A 26,323-nucleotide genomic window follows, 5' to 3' on the forward strand; every position below is an offset into this window, starting at 1 on the left:
ACAAATGAAGCCCACACACCTAGAGCCCGTGCTCCACAACAAGAGAAGCCACCACAATGAGAAGCCCACGCACTGCCCCCGCTCGCCGCAACTAGAGAAAGCCCATGTGCAGCAACGAAGACCCAACGCTGCCAAAGATAATAAATAAATAAATAAATAAATTTAAAAAAATAAAATAAAATAAAGAGGTTTAACCAAATCTCCAAAGAACGTAACAGGATGAACCAGCTGGCCTGGGTAGGCTTGCATGTGAACTCTGCCACGGAGAGGGAGTGTTTATTTCGGCAGACAGTGAACTCAGAGATGAACACGGCCAGAGCCCGATGAGGTCAACATACAGGAAAGGAAGTAAAATTTTCCATTCCAGTTCAGCCATGACTAAAGTTATCAGGAACCAGTGCAATAACTATGAGTTTGAAGTGCTTTGCATGGGTAAATCTCTCTGCAAATCTGGGCTTTTATTTTCCCATATGTTCTTACTTTAGCTTTCATAAGACTCCAACAGCTACAACGGCAGAAAAAGTGATTCAAAGCATGTTCAGCATAATTTTGTCCGTTTAATGAGCAAACACTCAATAGTACATATTGGGTGTCAGGTACCATTCTAAGAACTTTATGTATGACACAATGCTGCCTTTCATTCATTTATTCATTCATTCAGTAAAAATAAATTGGATGTATTCTGTGAAACCACACTGTGCTAGGAATGAAAAAGGCATCGGATACAGTTTTTTTTCCCCCTCTCTCATGGGCTTAGTGGGAGAGACAGACAAAGAAATCAACAGCACAATGTCTGGAATAGGGGCACGGGCAGCAGGTATCATTTGTCCCGAGGCTGAGAAGAAGAGCGTGTAACCTGCCCTGAGTAGGTGATGTTTACACCAACTCTTGAAGGGTGCGTGGGTGGGGCTGCAACAGGAGGGGCAGGGTCCCGGGAGGAGCCTGTGCACAGGACTGAGGGAGCGGCAAGAGCTACCCCACAAGCCTAGAGCAGAGGGTGTGGATCTGAGCCTGAGGCGGGGTCTCAGCCTGCTCAGGCTGCCATACAAAAAGCCACGGACTGGGGCGGGGCTGAAACAACATTTATTTTCTCACAGCTCTGAGCCTAAGGTGCAAGATCAAGGTGTCGGCAGTTTAGGTACGGCCTGAGGCCTCTCTTTGGCTTTTAGATGCTGCTGTCTTGCTCTGTCCTCACATGGCCATCCTTCTGGGCAAGACTGTCAGGTGTCTCTTCCTCTACTTATAGGGACACCCATCCTATTGGGTGAGGGCCCCTCCCTAGAGGGACACAATTCGTCTGAATGCCACGAGAAGGAAGAGGGCTGGAGGGGGTGAGGCCGGTACGGCAGCTTCTGAAATAGTCCAGGGGAAGAGTGATGGGAAGCTAAGTGAACAGCAGCATTGGGCGTGGAAAGCAAGCAGGAGAGTCGAGATTTGTATCAGTAGAAGAATCTGCAGACGGAGGCAGCCAGTCGGCTGGGAGGACACGGGTGGAGGGAGGAGGTCAGAGGGTGGGGTGACTCGAAAGTTCTGAACCGAAGGATGGCGATGCTTCCTGGCATGAGGAACAGTGTAGGAGGAGAGCATCTGGAGGTGGAAGGAAGATGGTGAGTGAAAAGTGCCAGCAGAAAGCCACAGGGAGAGTTTAGCAGGGAGCTGGGATGTTGGTCTAAGAAGCTGGAAACAGGTCTGGCCTGGAGCTAGAGATGTGGGAACCATCCGCTAGCTTGGGGCCAAAGATTTGCAGCCAAGGATTCGAACAAGGTCACCCAGAGAAAGAGAAGGTGGCCAAGGACAGCCCCCTGGGACTCAGGAAAAGGAGTGGCCTGAGAAGTGGGAGGAAAACCCGGAGGTGAGAGGGAGCTGGCGCTGACCAAATGTGGGCCTGCCCTGAGCCAGGCACCGTGCGAGGTGCGGTGACAGCGTCTCACGTGACTCTTACAGAAGTGCGCTCTTGTAGGCGTAAAGCAGACACTTGAAGAGCACTTACCGTATGCCAGGCGCTGTTCACAGTAACCTGTGGTGGACCATCGAGTTCCCACCAAGCCTCACCCTCTACACCTGAGGAAACTGCAGCACACAGGGGTGATTGCCCACGATTGCAGAGCTAGACACGGAACTGGGTTCCGGCTGATGAGGCCCCGGAGGCTGAGCTCAGAGCCACATTGCTGTTCTGCCTCCCCCCGCCTCGCACTGATTTTAGGGGTGAGAAAGTCAAGGACCAGAGAGGTGAAGACGACATGGCTAGTCAGTGTCAGAGTCAGGTTTCAAACTGAAATCTTTGATTGGAACAGTTGCTAATCCGGGGGTGGGGGGGGGGGCAGCCAAGAAACCACCTGAGGCGAGATTAAAGGGACCAGAGGAGCTCAGCAAGATTAGGAGGCGGCCACCTGAGAGGAGTTCAAGGGAGTGCAGGCCCTACTTGCGCCCGAATCCTCTCAGCAGCCCCACCCTTGAACCATTGTTATCAAACCCCTCATCAGGTCGGGATACGGAGGGCACGAGCCTGCTGTGGCCCCCTCTGCCTGGCGGAGTAATAAAGCTATTCTGTGCTACTCCACCCGAAGCTCTGTCTCCGAGATGCCACTGGGCACCGGTGTGCAGAGGCTGAGATTTTGGCAGCAAATTCAGGGGAAGGAATGGTGCCGGGAAAGGCTGAGAGGGGGGGAAACGCAGGAAATGATCTGGAAGCGAAAAAGCAGAAACTGAGATTAGGAGACGGTGGTTGGCAACTGACTCCAACTTGGGGGCGGGGCGTGGGAGACGAGGTGAGAGGTCCAGCACTGCCCGGACGAGCCGGGCCCTGGTGGGGAGCGGGGAGAGGGACGCGCGCCTCCCTCTGACCAGTGCGATGAAGTGTGGTGCTTTGGGGGAGGGTGGGAGCTGCACGCCCTCCCTCCCACCGCGGGCCAGACCCGGCACCCCCGGTGGAGTCTCCCGCACCCCCCTCAGCCTCTCCCCACTCCCCCTCCCGGCAGCGTCCCCCCACCTCCGGCAGTGTCCGTCCCCGGCAGTGTCCACCCGCCCGGCAGTGTCCCCCCCACTCTGGCAGTGTCCCCACCTGCAGCGTGCCCCCCCGGCAGCGTCCCACCCCCCCGGCAGTGTCCCCACGCGGCAGTGTTCCCCCCCCCGGCAGTGTCCCCCCCACCCTGGCAGTGTCCCCACCGGCAGCGTGCCCCCCCCCGGCAGCGTCCCACCCCCCCCCGGCAGTGTCCCCTCCCACGGCAGTGTCCCCCGCCGCCCCCCCCCGGCAGTGTCCCCCACCGGCAGCGTGTCCCCTCCCAGGCAGTGTCCAGGCAGGGGCGGGACCAGCCCCAGGCGTGGAGCAGCGCACCCCAGGGGGATGAGTAACCCTTGGCTGCGAGCGGGCGCAGCCAGGCGGGAGCGTGCCAAGTCCTGAGATGCCGAAACGCGCCCTGAGCGTCTGGGGTCGTGCCCGAGGGCCGGGAGGGGCGCGGGGCGGATAAAAGGGCCGCGCGGCGCCGGGGCCGCTTTCTCTGCGCGGTGCCTGCAGAGCTTCGCTCCTCGCCGGCGGGCAGGCGGCCCGGCAGCACCTGAGCGGCGACCCGGGCGAGGGGCCGACCGAGTCGGGGCGCCCGGCCCCTGTCGGGGTCCATCGACGGCAGGAGCGCGGGCCGGGCCATGGCGGGTCTGGAAAGCGCGCCGGCGGCCAGGCCGAGCCTGACCTCCATCTCGTCGGGGGAGCTGCGCAGCCTGTGGACGTGCGACTGCGAGCTGGCCCTGCTGCCCCTGGCCCAGCTGCTGCGCTTGCAGCCCGGCGCCTTCCAGCTGCGGGGCGACCAGCTGGTGGTCCCGGGCCCCGCGGAGCCCGCGGCCACGCGCGGGGGCTTTAACGTCTTCAGCGACGGCCTCGTGCGCCTCGACGGACAGCTCTACCGCCTCAGCAGCTACATCAGGAGGTGGGTGGGCCCGCCGCCTGGTCCCCGCCGCCTGGTCCCTGCCGAGGCCTTCACCCCGCTGCCCATCCCAGTCCTCTGGCCTCACTTCCTGAGATCCAGCCTGGATCTCCTCCTTCATCACATTTTCAGATTTTTCTCATTGCTAACGTCACTCGGAGGTGCAAAACTCCCCCCACTCCCCCCCCCCCGCCCCGCCCCGCCCCCGGCCCTGGCTTTCTCTGCCCCTGGCACTGACGTTCTGCAGCTGTCCAAGCTGCCCCGGGAGGGCACTGGGCAGGCGCCTGAGGGAGAGCAGGGTGGGGAGTGCGTGAACTGGTGGATGAGTCTTCCTTCTGGCCCCTTAACTGGATCAAATGAGCTCAAATTGGGGGCACACCCTTTGGGGATGTTGCTCAGCAGAGACTCACACCCTGGCTTTAGAATTGGGGGAAGGGAAGGGGAGAGGATGTTCTGTTCCGTGCCCTAGGAGCTTTATCCAGTGAGGAGGCCCGGGGAGAAGCGTGCAGAAGTTTAAAGTTTCCCATCTTTGGCCTCAGTGAGTTTTCAAAAAATAAATCAATTAACGGTGGCTGAGAAGGGACCAGAGACCCGTGAAGTCCAGCCCAGGGCCGTGTGGGCTGTCGAGTGGGCAGTTCAGTTCTGGGAAAACGAGAGGGATGAGTGTGGCTTCCAGGATCCAGGGACAGAGCTTGGGCCAAACCGAATTTGATGGAGGGTCACAGGATGCTTGACTGTGGTGGCCAAAGTGCCTGAAGCCCTTCCTAGCAGACTCGAAGCCAGCAGGGATGTCGTCTATCGGAGGCAGGCTTTGACGGGGTAAAGGAGGAGGGAGCTTCACGCTGCATTCTGCGCCTCTTGCTACCAGAGGTCACCCTGTGCCTCCAGAGGTCGGGGGCTGGGGGGGGCAGGCGGGTGGTGGTGCTTATATTTGTGTTGCAGAGCTGAGTGCTGGGAAGCGGGCAGTGCAGTCTCCAGGTTGGTTCAGAGGTGGGGAAGCTGGCCAGCTATTAAGATAGAAAGCCTTAGCTCCGGGGAAAGACAAGGGCCAGGGTCACCCTGTGGGTGGGACCAAGCCAAGAGGGGGGAAGCAAACAAAATGAGATGTTTAAAATACCTTCTTCAAAGCTGCTGGGGAAAACCTTGCTTTTTCACACAAAGATACTGAGGGCTTTGAGGGCCTGAAAAACCATTCCCCAGCAAGAATTTCTCCCTTTCTTAGTGAATTGAAAATTCCAAGCCATAAGCAGGGGGCGGTGGGAGGAACTGAGTTAGAAATAAGATTTGCAAAGATTTTAAAAGAAGATAACCGTTGTATTAACAGAGTATGAAAAATTTAAATGTCCAGAATTAATTGAAGCTATAGGTTAGGCTTTGACAGAGTCAGCTCTCCCAGTCTCAGCAAACAATGCTGCAAAGCTTACAATGGTTTTGAAGTCTGGTTGTTCAACTCTTGCTTTGAACACCTCCTCCCCGAAGGAACAGCAGTGTTCCCCTGGCAGTTCAGAGTCCAGAATAAACAATGACCAGGTGACACAGACCAGGGTGCAAACAGGAATCAGCAAATACAAGGTTCTCGTTGTCTAAGCAATCGTGTGAAGGCTTTTGTACCCTGGGAGTACCAAGACGCCCCTGAGAATAATTGGGGAGGTGGAAGGAACAACCTGTCTTCCTCTCAGGGAACGCACTATGCAAGCACAGCAGCCCCTTATACCTGAGTGTACAGTCCTGGAGGACGATAGGGAGGGAACCTGGTCTGAATGGAGAGAGCCTTCTAGAAAGAGGGGGAAGACGGCTGTGGACAGCAGTGAGAGGTTTTGCTCTCATGCATCAGGAGTGGGGTGCATAGTCGAATACAGACGTCTGCAGTGGCCGCGCCTCAAACGGACACAGATTTACCCAGTTGTCTTTGGTTTGGAGACTGCACACAACTTCCTCTCTCAAAAAGCAGTACCTCATTCCTTTCTTTCTCTCTTCCGTCCTTCCTTCCTCTCTCTCTCTGTCCCTCCCTTCCTTCCTTCAATAAGCTCTAGCCAGTTTAGCTGAAGAAGAATTTTACGCGGTTTCCTTTTTACCAGTCAGTTCTGGCGCACTTCTAAAGACCCCAGAAGCACGCGGCTCAGGGACAGCCCCTTGCATACTCTGCAGTATTTCTTTCAGGCTCTGCCCAGTTCAGTGTCGTTGCCCCTGTGGTCCTGGACACCAGTTTTGGCCGACGTGGCATATTTCCTCGAGGTCAGGCAGTTCTTGGCGAGGATGGCCAGTTTTGCTTTGCCTTCCTAGTGTATCATCTTCAGAGTCACCTTGCACCCCACCATGCACTTTCCACTTTTTATAACACCCTGGGGCCTAGAGTTGATGGACTCCAGTGGCGTTTTTGTCTTCTTTGTGGCCCATATTCCTGCCTTAGGTGTGGGATGGTCCCCAACCAAGAGCAGCTGCTGAGATGGCTGGAGAGTAAGAAACACAGGGTGATGATTCTTAATCGTTTTGGACCATCAAGCTTTTGAGAATCGTAGGTAGACCTTCTTCCCAGAAAGGTCGAGATACACCTAATGTTGCTGACCATGCAGGTAGTTTAGGAGATGCTTGGATCCAGGTTAAGAATCCTTCCTCTTTATTTAGTCCTTTTGGTTTTCTTTGAATCATTCAACAAATTTTTTGGTGTGGGATAAGCCCACAGCATAAGCAGGATTTCTTTTCGTGGCCTCAGAAGTGTGTGCTGTGACTTTCACAAGGTCCTTTCCCAGAGAACCCCAAGAGGCTAAGAGCTCCTGACGCTGACATTCATACGATTCACGTGCTCAGAGAGTAAGAGGAGATTTCAGTGGTTCTACGCGCTCTGGTTTGTTTCGTAATACTGGAACATTTTCCTAAATATGTACCTGCTAAATAAGCCTCAGGAAAACTAGGGTGGTGGGAAGGCCTAGTGGTGGCACCCAGTCCTGAGAGCCTGCTTGAAATTTCCTTGTCCTCCTGTCGGGGATTTATGGCAAGATCTTTATTGCTATTTTTTTCTTTCAAGCTCAGGATTCCCACCCATGTTACAAACGAAACTTGCTTAGGGTTCCAGGTGCAAATTACCATTAACTACCACACACACACACACACACACACACACACACACACACCCTCCCTTACCCCTTTTTCCTACAATGCAGCCTTTTAGTGGGATGGAATGGCAAACATTTGACAAAGAGGCGCTCTAATTCCCTGTTTTCAGTGGTCCTCTAGCATGAAAGAGGCTGCTTGGGTAATAAAAATAAGAACAATAATAGTGGTGGCCACCAATGCTTACTTGAGTACCAGCAAGGGGTGCAAAGTATTCCACAGCTATCTCACAAAAGCTGACAAAGTCGGCACCATTGTCTGTTTCCCTTTTTGACAGATGAGAAAATTAGGACTCAGAGAGATTAAATAATTTCCCTGGGTGAGATGCTGGTGAGCTGCGGGACCGGGGCCTCTCCACAGCATTTAGCTAACCATGCAGCCCACCCTGTCAGCAAACTGCCTCGAACCTGGAATAATTCTGGCTTCCTGTAGACCACAGCGGCTTTCTTATAGATTTCCGGAACCTCAAATTAATAACTGGAATGACGTCAGCCAGTACACATCTTATATAATCAGCCTAAAAGAGAAAGTAAGTCCAGTGGTTTGAAGGAAGCCACTAAAAGCAGTGCTGTGACCTGCTTCTGCCCAGATCTGACCAGCTGTTAGCTGGGTGACAGTCACACCTACCTTGAGATCAGCTGCCTGGGGCAGGGGACACAGGGGAGGAGAGTCAGGGTTGGATCATATTTAGATTTTCACTGGGGGGAGGTGCTTGGGCTCGGTCTGTGGCCCAGGCCACCTCTCAGAAACATCCCTGTATGCAGCCCGGCCACCCTTGCTGTTGCCCTCAGCAAGCCCCCGACCTGTCCTCTGCTTTGGTCCGCATGTCTGAGTCTTGGATTTGATGACCTGCCCAGGACAGCAGCCCCTAAACAGGACTCATAGTGATATTGATGAATTATAATCTCTCACGTGTTGAGCTATGATTTTTACGGGATTCACTTCGGAGTAAGTGTGGACAGGCATGAACGCCAGGACCAGGCTGCCTTGGTTTGAGTCCTAGTTCTGCTGCTTACTAGCTGAGTGACTTGGGAAAGTTACTTAATCTCTGTGACTCAGTCTTCTCAGCTGTAAAATGGGAATAATATTGCCAACAACCTTATAGGGTTGTTGTTCACAATTAAAATGTATAAAGTTCTCAAAACAGTCATTGGTACCTGTTCATCATGGGACAAACGTCAGCTTATGTACCTACCAAGCAACCCCAAGGCCAAGTGCTTCACACACACTATTTCGTCTTTCAGCCACCTCATGGGGTACCTCTTATCAGCCAGATTTTACAGGTGAGGAAATGCATCTCAACAAGGTTAAGAAACTTGCTGAACTCACAGAGACAGGAATCAAACCCAAATCGGCGATTCAAAACAAAGGGCACTAGCCTTTGCTACCTTCTTCCTCCGGAGACTTGCTTTGCCCTTTCAGCTACACTCCGGTCCTTGCACATGCCTGTCTGTGGGCCTGGATGCCTCCACGTGCAGTCCACAAGGCTCAGCTAAACCAAGACTCCCCGCGGGGTCCCCGTCTCCCTCCTGCTTCTGCCCTCCCATTGGCAGTCTGTTCGGCCCGACGGAACAATCCCTCCTCTGTTCCTGTCCCAGCTCAGCAAGTGGCTCTAGCTCCAAGCCCCTTGGCTTTGCTCCTTCTTAGTTACGTTACTAGGACATGGCCCTGTGGATGCCTGAGTGCAGAGAACTGTGCGTTCTTCTGGCATGTGTGTGTTTGAATGATTAACTCGTTTGTAAGCCTCTGAAAAACAGGGACCGTGGCTTAGACCAGTGCTTCTTAAACTTTAAATAAGTTTTTGCAGGTCTCCTTAGGCTCTTGTGAAAATACAGATTTTCGAGCAAATACATTTGGAGAGGGACCCAGGATTCTGCAGGTTTGCAAGCTCCCCCGTGATACCAGTACTGTTGGTCCAATGATCAGACTTCAAGCAACAAGGCCTTAGATGTGTATCATTTCATATTGAGATGATACATTTTCTTAGCTGTCTCCCCAATAGACTATATGCTTCTGGAAAGTGGGACTGTTTCCTTCTTCGTTTTGTGTCCCCGGTGCCCAGCACATAGTAGGTGCTCAGTAAATGTTTCTTGCACGAATGAATGAATGAATGAACACGTGTATCGTTGATTAGAGTTACAGATGTTAGAGTGATAAATCTGAAATTTTTGCTTATTTAACTAGAGTTGGGGCAGAAGAAGGAGGTGAGGGAGTGAACAGAAGGAATTGTTTAAGTGTGTAGGGAAGGCTTTGCATAAAACTAACAAGTTAACACTGGAAAGAATGTCCCTGTAAGCTTTTGCTTAGTCACAGCAAAGGACTGTGGAAGCTGTTAGCAATTTCTGGCCCTTTTACACAAGGACTATTCCAATATATTTCTCTTTTTATCTGCTCCTTCCTCCATACTTTAAAAAATGAACGCGCGCGCACACACACACACACACACACACACACACACACACACACACACACGAGATGGGAGCCGTGTGTTTGAATTCCTGTTTGTCTCTGAGCATTCAATCATCAGGGGCCAGGGAAATTTGGAGCAGCTTTTCAAGTCATGCTAAAGATGATGTAAAATTTGAAGAAAACTCTGGAGAAGGGTTGGCATCTTAGAGGGTAGGTGATCTTTCAGCTACTCCTGATTTGCTAGAAGCAAAAATTCAATGTTCTGTCTTGGTCCCATCTTTCAGGTGTTGCCTTCGTTAAACTGCTCCCTCTAGCCTTCCAAACTGAAAAGACGAGGAAAGAAATTGGAGCAAGGAAAGAGAAACCCTTCCTTATTTTTTAGATATTCATATAGTCCTCCTTTCCTGGTCACTCACATGAACACAGCCCTGGTTGTGTGTCAGAAGCTTACAGAACTTCACGCTAAGGCCAGCGGAGTTGGCCAGAATTAAAGATACTAATAATGTTTGTTGAGCATCTACTATGGGCCCAAGTACATATGTCTGTGTTACTGGCACTGCATTACATCATCAAATGGAAGGCAATACCGTTATATCCCTTTTACAGATGAGGGGATGGGTTCAGTGGGTTAAGTAACTCCCTGAAGGTCATAATGAGTTGTGGCTCTGGGACTGAGTTCACACAGCCAGTCAATTAGAACGTGAATTAAATCTTCTTATTTCGAACACTATGCTTTCTATCACATTGTTCTGCCTTTCAATCTTTGGATTAAAGCCAGGTGTAGAAAGTTCCAGCCTAGCAGCATTTTGGGGCCAGGATAAAAGCAATGAAGAAATGAGCGTTTAAAGGAACTATCTTAAACTGTTTGCTTCTCATCCCTAATGAAAACGTCAGCGAATAGAATAAATATCTAGGACACAGAAGCAATATTTGCATGAGTAATTCATAAATATGCATGATTGAAGATGAGATAACTGGTCCCTAAGGTCGTCTAGTCAGGCTCATCTTGAAACAAAACTGGTGGTTGAATGTCAGGTACTTGAAGACCTGTGAGATTTAGCAACTAGGTCCTCAATCTTTGTATTTTAGTGACTTACATATCCAAATTTCATACCAGTGAATTCCAAAGGGATGCTCACATGTATTTATTCCACTGCAATTTTGAGGTGTTTAACAATTGGACAGTCACTGGGAGGCTGGGGATGGATGAATTAAGGAAGTGGTTCTTATTTGTGACCTGGTTTAAACAGAGAGTTAAGTAGGGATCTTGCCACAATCTCTTGTCTGTACATTGTGTTATCAGAGCTCTCGAGTGAGCAGCCTTTTCCCACATCTGTGGTACAGTGATAACTGGCGATGCTCTGTGATGATGTTTACAGCCCTGTTAAGATCCGAAAAGTGCCTCTGAATCATCAAAGGAAGATTAAGTTATGTTGAGCATAGTCTTATGATTCAGGATATCTTATTAAATTCAGACTCCAAAAGAGGTGACTCATGGATAGGTTATGCATTAAACTCAATATGTAACTCCAGAAGATGCCCCCTTTCCCCTCCCCCACCCAGTCTCCCTTCTTTGATCAGGCCGAATAACAGCTCTCTGGGCCCTACAGCAGTCAAAAAAGTCTTCCAGAGAATTTGGTGGAAAACCGATGATTTTTCCAACCAGGGATCATTTCCAAGTTGAGATTTTTATCTTCTTCCTGCCAATGATGCCTCCAATGAGATGTCAGTCGACTTTGTAGGCAGAGGCAAGTACTGCACTGCCATTTGGGTCATCAGAATAGTATTCAAACCTGCAGATTTTCTGGGTGTCCTATACACACACACGCACCATGTCCATGCCCTAGAGAGTGACAGTCAGACCGTGGATATTGAGAGAGCAGAGCAATCACTTTGAGGGAAATATTAAGTGCTTAAATGACTATAAATGAACTCCATGATACACAAGGTGGGAGAATGTGAAAATTGCTTTGGATGGCTCACAGGTGGTACCCGACTTCCAGCCAGCATCGTGCATCTGTCTCTTTGATGTTTAGTCCAATCAGCCTTGCCCTTCTTTTGCTAAAGGCTCTTCTTCCTGCTTTCTCCCCCTGCCCCTCCCCACACCCCCCTGCAACCACAGGCCTCACGGGCCGGCCTCTCCTCTACCGCTGCCCAGGTCTCTCTGCCCACCTGGGCCAGGTCCTTGGGAGCTGAATAGATGGATGGTGGAAGGGTGGGGCGCACAAGGGGCCCCTGTACTGCCGCCCTGCTACCCCATCCCCACTTCCTGGACCCTGAGCGCCTCAGATGTGCAAGGCACGTGTCAGCACACCATCCGGTGCTTAGTGAATGCTGCTGAATGAGAGTGAGTGAACCCAGCAAATCGTGGTTCCCTTTCTCCTTCCTTCTCCTTCGCTTCCTTTCTCCAGTACCTTTTGGCAGTTGGTCAGTTGGGACAAAGAACAGGAAAATTCTCCCTCTGCTGATGTGGGACACAGTGCCGCTCCCGCCAGGTGCCCCTTTACCCCATCCTCACTGTGCACTGCTCTGCCCAGAGGAGGATGGGGGTAGGGGAGGCACGGAGGGAGAACCCTAGGAAATCCCTGGTCTGTGTCTGCATTATCATACCCAGTCCATGCCACTGCTAACCCCCTTCTCCATTCCCACCCTCCTCTCCCCTCGCGCCCACACCCCTGAACAGCGACACCTGCACCCACTCTCCTTCCCCGGGTGCACCAGCCTGTGTGCCCCTCCCCACTGCAGGACCAGCCCCCTAACTACCCACGTGCCCCGGGTTGGGAGATGGACGCTACATTAAAAGCCTGGTGAAATAGAAGGCAGGAAGCATTTTAGATGCTCCATCGGGGGTCAGGTTTTAAAAGCCCTCAAAATCAGATCTGACAATCCAAGAAAAAAGGATAATGACACAGATTTCTAAGAAACCAAGCTGGAGGCAGACAGTGGAAGCTGTTTTTTCCTGACTCGGGGGGTGGATATTCTCCCACTGCTTTTGACCCAGGCCTGGGTCCCCGTCTCGTGCTCCGGCCCCTCTAAGTGGGCTGTGGGGAGAGGACAATGGGGAAGGAGGCTGAGGGGACTTTGCGGCCAGAGCTCTCTGCTGCGGGTGCTCCCCAGGGCTGGTATTTTCATGTCAGGCTCTGGAAGGACAAGAAGCTGGAAAGAAACGGGGGAGCCGTCTCTGCAGGGGACTAGATGTCAGAAGCCAACATGTGGCCCTTTAGCAAAAGCAGCCCATTCAGTCCATGCAGACCTTGCAGTAGTGCCAGTCAGTGGGGAAGCCACTGTATCTTGAAGAGGGACTGGGGTATCCACATCCCCCAGCATGCTGGATGCCACTCAGCCTGCCCGTGTCCATGCCGCTTCTGAGCTTGGGTTTGGTTAGAAAATTAGCGTTCTTTTTGAAGGAAGCCAATTTGCACTTGCATCTGTCTTTTTTAAAATCAACAGTGCAGGTAGAGACACAGAAAGGCTGCTTGGACAATGTGCCGAGTAGGGAGACAAAGCTGACATATTGGAGGACAGAGTCGAAAAGCACAAAGATCTTCCTGGGCTGGAATAATGAACTAACACCAAGGAGGCTAAATGTAATAGGGCCCTGGGCAGAAATCCAACATTAGTTTTGTTTTTTGGTTTTTTTAAATTGCACAAGCTCACGATCAGGGAGATGTGAATTGGTTCATATGAGTATTGGTTGATTGTCTAATCAATGGAGCCGTCTGGGTTTATCCTGGGATTAGAGAAGGAAAGGAAAATTTCAGACCCACCAGTTAGGATGACTACACTGGAGAAGACCCAGAAAATTCCACTTATTGAGTATAATTCATTCTCAACCCAGAGAGACATAGGGCTCCGGTAGCTTCAAATGAACGCTTACAGCCCAAAGATAGACGGTGCTAGTCATCATCTGGTCCAGGCTGCCCTTGAGAGCCAGGTATTGGTGCCAGGCACCCCCAGGACCAGGGCCACCTTTAGTTTGCATGCTGATCAGGGGAGGGGATTTATTTATTTGGTACAAGATATGGTTGCCTCCCGAAGGACATTTCAGGGGACTTCCCTCAGAGGGTCTGAGGATGTAGTAGGCACCTGTCCAGTACGTCCCCTTCCTGACCTCGATGGGAAGGTACATCGCACTTGTAATCATCTCTTCTTTTTTCATAGATACGTGGAACTGACCAACTACTGCGATTATAAAGACTACCGGGAAACTATATTGAGCAAACCAATGCTATTCTTTATTAATGTACAGACCAAAAAGGACTCCTCGAAAGGTAGGTTTGTAAATGTTTGGGTTTGGTTCTGCCTTGCTGGACTGTGGACTGTAGCCTGCCGATGAGGCAGAAGTTGGGCGTGGAGAAAGCAGCTTGTGCAAGGCTGGAAGCCTGGTGTGTGAGGCCATCAGCACAGCACAAGCCTGCAGAGCAGACCTCTAAGTGATCCTACGGCAGAAGCCATCTGTCTCTGAGTCTTGTTTCATACTTCCTGTCTAAGCAGGAAGTGATCTCTGAGCCTGCAGGGGTTGCAAAAATGACCAGAGTGATGAAGATGATGATATATAATATTGCCTACCATGTATCAAGCACTTCTGTGAGGCATGTGCTAATGTGAATAATTGGTCAACAGCCCAGTAGGGCATATCATGCAAAGGAGAACATTTTTGAGCATGAAAGCAGGAACTGTAATAAGTATGCTGGGATAAAGGTATAAACTAGAACTGACTCAGGCGTAACCAGGATGCCTGGCCGTCCTGCCTATGTGGTACTTATCCCATCCCCATTTTATAGATGAGAAAACTAAGGTAAAGAAAATAAACGCTTACGTAGATGCTTTTATGTTTCACGCTCTGGCCTTCGAATTTCAATTTTAGAGATCTCTCTGTATTGTTTCTTCAGAAATCAGACTGATAACAACTATATTAACTCAAATTCCAATACGAAAATATCTCAGTTTTCCCTTCTCCCTCCCGCTCAGTGATACATGGGGAAAGTCATGGGCATAAGTGCTGTAATAGCAGTAGCGTTTCTTACACTTACTTCTAAATAACGTTCTTCAAATGAGACCAAGAGATTAAGAATTGATCTACAAATTCCAAATAGACTTCCTCAGACATGCCCTTCCTCATTCAGATTCGTTGGACCTGATTCTCTGCTCGTCTCATTCAGAGTCATTCAGATTCCCTTCTCACTTCATACTTCAAAGTCACAATGTCCTTCTTGGCAGGAGGGGCTGGGAACAGATCACACTGTAACAAGCAATGCTCGGTAGAGCATCTGAGCCCCTGATGCTATTTGGCTTGCTGGTGACCAGAAAGCTGAGAATTCTCTAAGACTGTAAAGCACAGATGTATACAGTATACCTCCCGCATTGATCTCTCAGGAGGGTTCTTAAGAAAGAATAAGAGACCTCTCCATTTTAACATTGTAATGAACATACAGGGAGTGGTAAAAGGAAATATTTGTGGGTGGCCTTGAAAAGATTCGCAGTTATATAATGCTTGTGGAAGGAGGTAGAGAAACCCAGTCCTCCTTGGCTGTGAGGAAAGCCATGCAATGAGGAGATTCTGTGACACAAAGCTTAAGATGCTCAAGTTTAAATTATGAAAATTGTGATTAGGGCAACACGTCCAGCCCTGCTGCTATCCTAAACTTGTACTTTTGTGCAAATTTAGAAGAAGCCACCATTAACTCAAGACAATTTACTAATCCTTCCCAGAAGTTTGTCATAATAAATGTACAAGTAGACAATGTGGAAGCGATTGGCATCCTCTAGAATTGTGCAGTGCACAGCCTGCCCAACCTGCACAACGATGGATGGAGGGTGGTGGCCTTAAGTATCTAATGAGCCCAAAGGTCTTGGTTTAGTTTATGTGAAAGTTAATTCAAGGTATCAAATAGCTGGCTTGCTTTACTTGCTTATTTATATATTTTCTCAAAGAGGAAATAAGGTAGTTTCTATCTAAAGTGCCCCAAAAAATAATTTGGGAGAAAGGAAAACAGGGGAAGGAAAAAGAAGATGGATAAGGTTAGTGCAAAGGTTAGTTCAAAATGTATTCCCCAAGGACGTAACACTTGCTATTGGTGGACCACAGGTTTGATGCTCATCCGTGTAGGATGTTCAGTTCCCCAAATCACATGATGGCTGGTGCATGGCCTTTAAACAAAGGGTGGCATTCTATGTTATGGGTCTTCCTAGAAAAAGTGCTTGAGTAATGAAGGACATGGATCTTGATTCCGGGGGCTGGAAAAGTTAAGAGGTTGTTGGTTCGCAGTATTTAAAATTTCCTAGGGAGTAAACAACACCCCTTTGCTTAGATTAGATAGAACTGGACAGAATTGGATTTAAACCAAACCAAACCGATCAAATAAAGAACAAAAAACAACTGCCAGGACACAGACGTGGCATTATTTAAACAATGGGAGGGACATTTCTGCTGGGCTTGTCCTGGGCTGGGACGTGGAGGAGAACCAATCTCAGATTACCTTGGTCCTTAGAACTCTAGACTAGCCCTTTGCAGACTGAAAGCCAGGTCTCTGGGGGAGGACAGGGAATGAGGGAGGGGGAAGCGTCCTTCCCTGGATGGATTTTCTGCTTTGTAAGTGAGGAAATGTGGGTGAAAGCCAAGTTGCTGTTTATCCAGCAAGGCAGTGACACGAAAACCAGCCATCTCCAGTTTTCACTTTGGCTCCCATGCTGGCTGCACACAGAGGAGACTCAGTGCTTATCTGTGATAATTATGGACTGGAACTTTCGATTTCTGAGGCACGAGTGACAAAGTGCAGCCTGGGGGGAGCTGATTTTCTAACCTGCGTTGACAGTATCCTGGAGCTTCCTCACGCCTGCAAATTTCTTGGAAACATTTCTAGAAACCTGGTTAGGCTTTGCAGTGAGGGAGCAGTGAGGGAGGTTATAAATTAATAAAATCTCCAAATATGGTGGGAACCACTGCTTTGTCAGATACTAAGAAGTACACATGCACCCTTGTTTTTTGACTTCTACTTCCTAATTTCTAGAAAGAACATATGCGTTTCTTGTGAACACCAGGCACCCCAAGATAAGAAGACAGATAGAGCAGGGGATGGACATGGTCATTTCCTCGGTGATTGGAGAAAGCTACTGGCTTCAGGTGAGGTTGGCTTGTGTGAATCCAGGGCTGCCAACACACAGAAGAGGGTCTGGGCATTTCAGGCCAGGACTGAGTCCCTAGAGCTTAACTCTAACTTAAATGAATCCAGACACAGACCTTTTCGATGGCTTCATTATCACTACCAATAAAATGAACTTAGTTTCTAGCAGCTTCTTAGAAATAGGGTAAGAATAAATATAAACTTGACCAAGCAGTTCAAGGTCTTTACATGGATTTTGATGCAAATGCAAAGATTTGTTTTAAAAAAATAAAGGCAACTGATTGAGGGCAGACACCAAAACCAATAGGAACTATGAACCTGCAGCCCGCGAAAAGGAGACCCCAAACACAGTAAGTTAAGCAAAATGAGAAGACAGAGAAACACACAGCAGATGAAGCAGCAAGGAAGGAGCAACACACCAGACCAAACAAATGAAGAGGAAATAGGCAGTCTACCTGAAAAAGAATTCAGAGTAATGATAGTAAAGATGATCCAAAATCTTGGAAATAGAATGGAGGAAATACAAGAAACGTTTAACAAGGACCTAGAAGAACTAAAGAGCAAACAATGATGAACAACACAATAAATGAAATTAAAAATTCTCTAGAAGGGATCAATAGCAGAATAACTGAGGCAGAAGAACGGATGAGTGACCAGGAAGATAAATAGTGGAAATAACTACTGCAGAGCAGAATAAAGAAAAAAGAATGAAAAGAATTGAGGACAGTCTCAGAGACCTCTGGGACAACATTAAATGCACTAACATTCGAATTATAGGGGTCCCAGAAGAAGAAGAGAAAAAGAAAGGGACTGAGAAAATATTTGAAGAGATTATAGTTGAAAACTTCCCTAATATAGGAAAGGAAATAGTCAAGTCCAGGAAGTGCAGAGAGTCCCATACAGGATAAGTCCAAGGAGAAACACTCCAAGACACATATTAATCAAACTATCAAAAATTAAATACAAAGAAAACATATTAAAAGCAGCAAGGGAAAAACAACAAATAACTTACAAGGGAATCCCCATAAGGTTAATAGTTGATCTTTCAGCAGAAACTCTGCAAGCCAGAAGGGACTGGCAGGAGATATTTAAAATGATGAAAGGGAAAAACGTAAAACCAAGATTCCTCTACCCAGCAAGGATCTCATTCAGATTTGACGGAGAAATTAAGACCTTTACAGACAAGCAAAAACTACTAGAATTCAGCAACACCAAACCAGCTTTACAACAAATGCTACAGGAACTTCTCTAGGCAGGAAACACAAGAGAAGGAAAAGAACTACAATAACAAACCCAAAACAATTAAGAAAATGGTAATAGGAACATACGTATTGATTACTACCTTAAATGTAAATGGATTAAATGCTCCAACCAAAAGACATAGACTGGCTGAATGGATACAAAAACAAGACCCGTATATACGCTGTCTACAAGAGACCCACTTCAGACCTAGGGACACATACAGACTGAAAGTGAGGGGATGGAAAAAGATATTCCATGCAAATGGAAATCAAAAGAAAGCTGGAGTAGCAATTCTCATATCAGACAAAATAGACTTTAAAATAAAGACTATTACAAGAGACAAAGAAGGGCACTACATAATGAACAAGGGATCAATCCAAGAAGATGATATAACAATTCTAAATATTTATGCACCCAACATAGGAACACCTCAATACACAAGGCAAATGCTAACAGCCGTAAAATTGACAGTAACACAATCCTAGTAGGGGACTTTAACACTCCACTTTCACCAATGGACAGATCATCCAAGATGAAAATAAATAAGGAAACACAAGCTTTAAATGATACATTAAACAAGATGGACTTAATTGATATTTATCGGACATTCCATCCAAAAACAACAGAATACACTTTCTTCTCAAGTGCTCAAGGAACATTCTCCAGGATAGATCATGTCTTGGGTCACAAATCAAGCCTGGGTAAATTTAAGAAAATTGAAATCATATCAAGTATCTTTTCTGACCACAACACTATGAGACTAGACATCAATTACAGGAAAACAATCTGTAAAAAATGCAAACACATGGAGGGTAAACAATACACTACTAAATAACCAAGAGATCACTGAAGAAATCAAAGAGGAAATCAAAAAATACCTAGAGACAAATGACAATGAAAACACGATGACCCCAAACCTATGGGATGCAGCAAAACCAGTTCTGAGAGGGAAGTTTATAGCAATAGAATCCTACCTCAAGGAACAAGAAACATCTCAAATAAACAACCTAACCTTACACCTAAAGCAATTAGAGAAAGAAGAACAAATAAAACCCAGAGTTAGCAGAAGGAAAGAAATCTGAAAAATCATATCAGAAATAAATGAAAAAGAAATGACGGAAACGGTAGCAAAGATCAATAAAACTAAAAGCTGGTTCTTTGAGAAGATAAACAAAATTGATAAACCATTAGCCAGACTCATCAAGAAAAAAAGGGAGAAGACTCAAATCAATAGAATTAGAAATGGAAAAGGAGAAGTAACAACTGACACTGCAGAAATACAAAGGATCATGAGAGAGTACTACAAGCAAGTATAGGCCAATAAAATGGACAACCTGGAAGAAATGGACAAATTCTTAGAAAGGTATAACCTTCTGAGACTGAACCAGGAAGAAATCGAAAAAATAAACAGACCAACCACAAGCACTGAAATTGAGACTGTGATGAAAAATCTTCCAACAAACAAAAGCCCAGGACCAGATGGCTTCACAGGTGAATTCTATCAAACATTTAGAGACGCGCTAACACCTATCCTTCTCAAACTTTTCCAAAATATACCAGAGGGAGGAACACTCCTAAACTCATTCTAGGAGGCCACCATCACCCTGATACCAAAACCAGACAAAGATGTCACAAAGAAAGAAAACTACAGACCAATATCCCTGAGGAACATAGATGCAAAAATCCTCAACAAAATATGAGCAAACAGAATCCAACAGCACATTAAAAGGATAATACACCATGATCAAGTGGGGTTTATCCCAGAAATGCAAGGATTCTTCAACATACGCAAATCAATCAATGTGATAAACCATATTAACAAATTGAAGGAAAAAACAATATGATCATCTCAATAGATGCAGAAAAAGCTTTCAACAAAATTCAACACCTGTTTATGATAAAAACCCTCCAGAAAGTAATCACAGAGGGAAGCTACCTCAACATAATAAAGGCCATGTATGACAAACCCATAGCCAACATCATTTGCAGTGGTGAAAAACTGAAGCCATTTTCTCTAAGATCAGGAATAAGACAAGGTTGTCCACTCTCACCACTGTTATTCAACATAGTTTTGAAAGTTTGAGCCAGAGCAATGAGAGAAGAAAAAGAAATAAAAGGAACACAAATTGGAAAAGAAGAAGTAAAGCTGTTACTGTTGGCAGATGACATGATACTATACATAGAGAATCCTAAAGAAGCTACCAGAAAACTACTACAGCTAATCAATGAATTTGGTAAAGTAGCAGGATACAGAATTAATGCACAGAAATCTCTTGCATTCCTAAACACTAATGATGAAAACTCTGAAAGAGAAATTAAGGAAACAGTCCCATTTACCATTGCAACAAAAAGAATAAAATACCTAGGAATAAGCCTACCTAAGGAGACAAAAGACCTGTATGCAGAAAAGTATAAGACACTGATGAAAGAAATTAAAGGTGATATAAACAGATGGAGAGAAATACCATGTTCTTGGATTGGAAGAATCAACACTGTGAAAATGACTATACTACCCAAAGCAATCTACAGATTCAATACAATCTGTATCAAACTACCAATGGCAGTTTTCACAGAACTACAACAAAAAATTTCACAATGTGTATGGAAACATAAAAGACCCCCCCCCAAAAAAAGACCACGAATAGCCAGAGCAATCTTGAGAAAGAAAAACGGAGCTGAAGGAATCAGGCTCCCTGACTTCAGACTATACTACAAAGCTACAGTAATCAAGACAGTATAGTACTGGCACAAAAACAGAAATATAGGTCAATGGAACAGGATAGAAAGCCCAGAGATAAACCCATGCACATATGGTCACCTTATTTATTTTTTATAGCCCTGTTGCTCGCACATGCGAAAGCAACTTCATTGACTGGACTTTTTTTTTTTTTTTGCGGTACGCGGGACTCTCTCTGTTGTGGCCTCTCCCGCTGTGGAGCACAGGCTCCGGATGCACAGGCTCAGTGGCCATGGCTCACGGGCCCAGCCGCTCTGCGGCATGTGGGATCTTCCTGGACCGGGGCACGATCCCGTGTCCGCTGCATCGGCAGGCGGACTCTCAACCACTGCACCACCAGGGAAGCGCCCTGGTCACCTTATTTTTGATAAAGGAGGCAAGAATATACAATGGAGAAAAGACAGCCTCTTCAATAAGTGGTGCTGAGAAAACTGGACAGGTACATGTAAAAGAATGAAATTAGAACACTCCCTAACACCATACACAAAAATAAACTCCAAATGGATTAAAGACCTAAATGTAAGGCCAGACACTATAAAACTCTAAGGGGAAAACATAAGCAGAACACTCTATGACATAAATCACAGCAAGATCCTTTTTGACCCAGCTCCTTGAGAAATGGAAATAAAAACAAAAATAAACAAATGGGACCTAATGAAACTTCAAAGCTTTTGCACAGCAAAGGAAACCATAAACAAGACGAAAATACAACCCTCAGAATGGGAGAAAATATTTGCAAATGAAGCAACTGACAAAGGATTAATCCCCAAAATTTACAAGCAGCTCATGCAGCTCAGTATCAAAAAAACAACCCAATCCAAAAATGGGCAGAAGACCTAAATAGACATTTCTCCAAAGAAGATATACAGATTGCCAACAAACACATGGAAGGATGCTCAACATCACTAATCATTAGAGAAATGCAAATCAAAACCACAATGAGGCATCACCTCACACCAGTCAGAATGGCCATAATCAAAAAATCTACAAACAATAAATGCTGGAGAGGGTGTGGAGAAAAGGGAACCCTCCTGCACTGTTGGTGAGAATGTAAATTGATACAGTCACTATGGAGAACAGTATGGAGTTTCCTTAAAAAACTAAAAATAGAACTACCATACAACCCAGCAATCCCACTACTGGGCATATACCCTGAGAAAACCATAATTCAAAAAGAGTCATGTACCAAAATGTTCATTGCAGCTCTATTTACAATAGCCAGGACATGGAAGCAACGTAAGTGTCCATCGACAGATGAATGGATAAAGAAGATGTGGCACATATATGCAATGGAATATTACTCAGCCATAGAAAGAAACGAAATTGAGTTATTTGTAGTGAGGTGGATGGACCTAGAGTCTGTCATACAGCGTGAAATAAGTCAGAAAGAGAAAAACAAATACAGTATGCTAACACATATATATGGAATCTAAAAAAAAACAAAAGTTTCTGCAGAACCTAGGGACAGGATAGGAATAAAGACGCAGACGTAGAGAACGGACTTGAGGACACGGGGAGGGGGAAGGGTAAGCTGGGATGAAGTGAGAGAGTGGCATGGACTTATATAAACACTACCAAACGTAAAATAGATAGCTAGTGGGAAGCAGCCGCATAGCACAGGGAGATCAGCTCGGTGCTTTGTGACCACCTAGAGGGGTGGGATAGGGAGGGAGGGAGGGAGACGCAAGACGGAGGAGATACAGGGATGTATGTATATGTATAGCTGATTCACTTTGTTATAAAGCAGAAACTAACACACCATTGTAAAGCAATTATACTCCAATAAAGATGTCAAATAAATCAATAAAAGATAAAGGCAACTGTTTAAAAATATGTCAGAAAATGTGTACATATAGCTGACTCAGTTCGTTGTGCAGCAGAAACTAACACAACATTGTAAAGCAACTATACCCCAATTAAAAAAAATCTATACCTTCTTGTTTGGAAAAAAAGTATGTCAGAAAGGAAGAGAAATAAGAGGTGTGATATTTTGGACATTTGGACAGTTGTTAATTCTATAATATAATTCTATGATATAAGTCTGTAATACAACATTATCATTATATCACTGAAATTAATTAAATGCTTCTCTCTTTCAGTTTGATTTTCAAGAGGCAGTAAAGAATTTTCTCCCTCCAGGAAACAAGGTGGTTAATGGAGAAAATTTGAGCTTTGCGTATGAATTCAAAGCTGACGCGTTATTTGATTTCTTCTATTGGTTTGGGCTCAGCAATTCCACTGTAAAAGTGAATGGAAAAGTTCTGAATTTGTCAAGTACAAGTCCAGAAAAGAAGGAGACCATTAAATTATTTCTGGAAAAGATGAGTGAACCTTTAATCCGAAGGAGCAGTTTCTCTGACCGAAAATTCAGTGTAACTTCCAGAGGTATGTTAAAAATTCTCAACTACCCGAGGAACGTAGTTAAATTAAAGGGTAGCATAATATCATGGGGGAGGAGAATCAATTAATGGAAAAGGTAAGGCTTCTTGGTAAAGGGGAAATATAATATCACATATTTCAGAAACTAGGAAGTGAGAAACATTTACTACCAAAAAGAAATATAGTAAACTAACACAACATTGTAAACCAATTACACGTCAATAAAAATTAAAAAAAAGAAAAGAAATATAGTGACTTTTCCTTTTAGGCTCCTTTAAGTTTTCTGACATAGCAGTTTTACAGTGCAGCATACCCAGAAAATAATTTTAAAATATATTATTAATGTAAATACACGTTAATACTCATTGAAATATTATTAACAATAATTTAACTATAGAAGAATGATGCTTTCCTCATGTGCATATTCAGGGCAACAGAATGTTAAGGAAAAGTGTTGGCTGAGGGGGGAAGACACATGGTCGAGATATCCATCTTTATAAATATTTGGAAGGATCCTCCAGAGTTTCTAAGACCACAAAAGAATATCTCTTGAGACTGCTTCACTTAACAGACCACAGGTCACATCTGGTGTGTTCTAGATGTTACATCCAGGGCCTCCTTCCCAGGACTTGGGGAGACTTTTCAGTCCGATGTGGCTAAGGCAGTGATATCGGTCAAGTCACCTGGATCGGTCTTCTGCTGAGCCTGCTGTCTGTCCCAGGCTAGTCTGTGCTGGACGGCAACTTCCCTGAACCAGGACTTTGCTGCTCATTGCAAACAAATAAACAAAGAAAAACAAGCAAAAGACAACAACAAAACACCAGTCTCTACGAACTTGTCGTTTTCAAAAAGTTAAAAAAAAAACAAAAAACAGAGGCTTCATTAGTTGCGTTTAATGACAGTTGCTTTCTTCCAATGTTTCTAGCGAAAATGCTTACTCCTAGCTATTTCTTATCCTGGAAAGCAGCTTCCCTCTGTCTCTGTCTGTCTCTGTCTCTGCCTGCTTCCCTCCCTCCCTCCTGCCTTTCCCCCTCCTCCTTCTCTCTCCCTCTTTGTTGCTTTGCTTTCTCTGTCTGGGTGCTTCTCACAAAGATGCCTTTGTTCTCTGCTCCATTGCTGCCATGGGGGGGGAGGGGAAGTTATGTGCGTGGTGGGGGGGAGGGGAAGTTATGTGCGTGGTGGGGGGAGGGGAAGTTATGTGCGCATCCTTTTGGGGGAAGATTACCTTGCCTGGTTGTGGCCATCCCAGATGCCAGGTCCTTCCTGGGACACCCCCCAGCCCACCCACTGGCCACAGCAGCCTGAGCAGGGTTTTTCTGTTTCTCCATCGCTCACCCACTGTCCTTTATGCTGCCCGGGTGTTCACTGGCATCCTGGGGAGACTGAGGGGCATGTGAAGTTGGGCAGTGCTTCCTTGCAAGTTTACTCCGAGCCGGCCCTGGGGCCATTTCTACTTCAGAGCAGTGGGGAAGGATTCTTCAAGGCCCACCTGAGTCGTCGTCATGCACTGCAGGTGACCCAGCCACCATGCATCAGCCACTCGGCAGGCAGCTCCGCTGGCTCAGCCCTGGTGATCACTTAGCCTGGCTTCATCTCCTTCTCGAGAACAGACCTTTGTCCTAGGCATCTTTTCCCCCACCTGTGGGCCTTTTGTCATCAAGTGAGAAAGGGTACCTGTAACTCCAGCCCATGGAGAAGCAAGTGACAGTCCACATCCTCCTGGTGAACAGAAAGCAACACGTTTCTGTCAGCGTTTTGAGTTTTTCTGAGGAAGCCAGGATTCCCTATTCGTTATTGAAATGGTTACGTTGGATGCTGCATGGGCCTTAGGTACTGTTGGATTTGGGTTGTAGTTTTCCAGAGATGGTAATAATGCAAGCCCTGTTTACTTTTCTCAGGTTCACTAGATGAAGTTTTTAACTGCAGTCTGTCACCCAGATCATCTCTGATGGAGCCTCTTTTGGCAGAATTGCCATTTCCATGTGTTCTGGAATCTGAGGAGACACCCAACCCATTTATCTGATTGGATTGGACATTTTGCAGCTCCTCCTACACCCCAGGCCTGTGCCAGAACCCAAGGCTGAGGGGATCCAAGAGAGATGGGAGGCGGGTACCTCTGCCCTCTGCTCCTACAGAGACCCCTCCTTTCCATTTTTTTTTTTCTTTTTTTTTTGCTGTACGTGGGCCTCTCACTGCTGTGGCCTCTCCCGTTGCGGAGCACAGGCTCCAGACGTGCAGGCTCAGCGGCCATGGCTCACAGGCCCAGCCGCTCTGCGGCATGTGGGATCTTCCCGGACCGGGGCACAAACCCGTGTCCCCTGCATTGGCAGGCGGACTCTCAACCACTGCGCCACCAGGGAAGCCGCTCTCCTTTCCATTTTTGTGGGCGATGCTTTGGCAGGGCTGATGCAGCTGTCTTCAGGATGGGAGGGCTTTGGCCCCATGGCCTGGGCGGTTCCTCTCCTTTTAACACTTCTCCGAAGAGGCAGAGGGAGTGGCAGAGTCCTGCCACTCTGAATATTTCGCTTATGCCCTGGCGTCCTGGGAGCTCCCTGGGCAGCCTTTGTGGGAGCCACCTGACCTGGGTTTTGCCCTGTGACGCTTCATAAATCTGGGTTTAGCCCTCTGCTTGTCTGAACCCAAACCCAGCAAGCATGGGTTAGCAGTGCCATTCTCTTGCAAACCTTGCTGAGCAAAAAGCCCAGGACATCCTTCATCAGAAGGCAAGTATGTTTTTCATCCTGCCCATAGGATGAAACCTTAGGAGAAACATTCACGGTGAGGCTCGCGGGAGGATTGGCCAGGTTGATAAGGCGGTAACCCTGCCACCCGCTGCCTGAAATTTGAACTCCCTTGACCTCCCTCTTAACAAAGTGGCCCGTGTAGAAAGAGGCCAGGTGATGTGATACCAAACATGACAGGAGAAGGATAATGTATGCGGCATTGTCCTCTCTGTTAAAAGCACATTATGTCAGTTGGGTATTTCATAAGCTTTTAGCAATCCTAACACTAAAAGCAGAATAGAAGATAGCTATACCATTACCATAATACATTGTTACAGCAATACATTTTTCATCTCATAGCTACAGTGGAGTTCTTCCAAAAGACACAAAACATCATCCTATTTACATCCTAAAAACCTGCATGAATGAGTTGCTACACAGGCTTATAATGAGAAAGATTTCTGGGTCCGAGTATAATTTTTCTGTCCTTTTAAAAAATATTCCTGTATTATACATTATGATAGCACTACTGATTGTCCTTTCATTTATATTTGAAATGGTATGTACTATATTTGTGCAATTAAATTTTTCCTTAACATTCAGCATCGAATTGAGTAAATTTGTGACCAAGTATGTGTGATCTTTCCGTCACACCCTGCAGGTGGTATGTTGGCCTTGTAA

General features: G+C 46.7%; 1 protein-coding gene across 3 annotated transcripts in view; it reads left to right on the forward strand.

Annotated features, from left to right (window-relative positions):
• Positions 1 to 3,262: 3,262 nt before the first annotated feature.
• The window catches only part of MEDAG (mesenteric estrogen dependent adipogenesis), a 28,094-nt gene continuing 5,033 nt past the window's right edge, over positions 3,263 to 26,323 (forward strand). Inside the window, exons 1-5 of one of the 3 annotated variants that reach the window (XM_073795018.1) lie at positions 3,263 to 3,920; positions 13,599 to 13,708; positions 16,448 to 16,560; positions 22,640 to 22,687; positions 24,818 to 24,950. In XM_073795018.1, coding sequence (XP_073651119.1) covers positions 3,643 to 3,920; positions 13,599 to 13,708; positions 16,448 to 16,560; positions 22,640 to 22,687; positions 24,818 to 24,826 — 558 coding nt within the window. In that variant the 5' untranslated portion in view covers positions 3,263 to 3,642 and the 3' untranslated portion in view covers positions 24,827 to 24,950. Of the gene's footprint in view, positions 3,921 to 13,598; positions 13,709 to 16,447; positions 16,561 to 22,639; positions 22,926 to 24,817; positions 26,245 to 26,323 lie in introns of those variants that run through there. The other 2 variants (XM_033843377.2, XM_073795017.1) reach the window with 2 other exon arrangements.

This window comes from Tursiops truncatus, chromosome 18, assembly GCF_011762595.2.
Source record: "Tursiops truncatus isolate mTurTru1 chromosome 18, mTurTru1.mat.Y, whole genome shotgun sequence".
NCBI lineage: Eukaryota > Metazoa > Chordata > Mammalia > Artiodactyla > Delphinidae > Tursiops > Tursiops truncatus.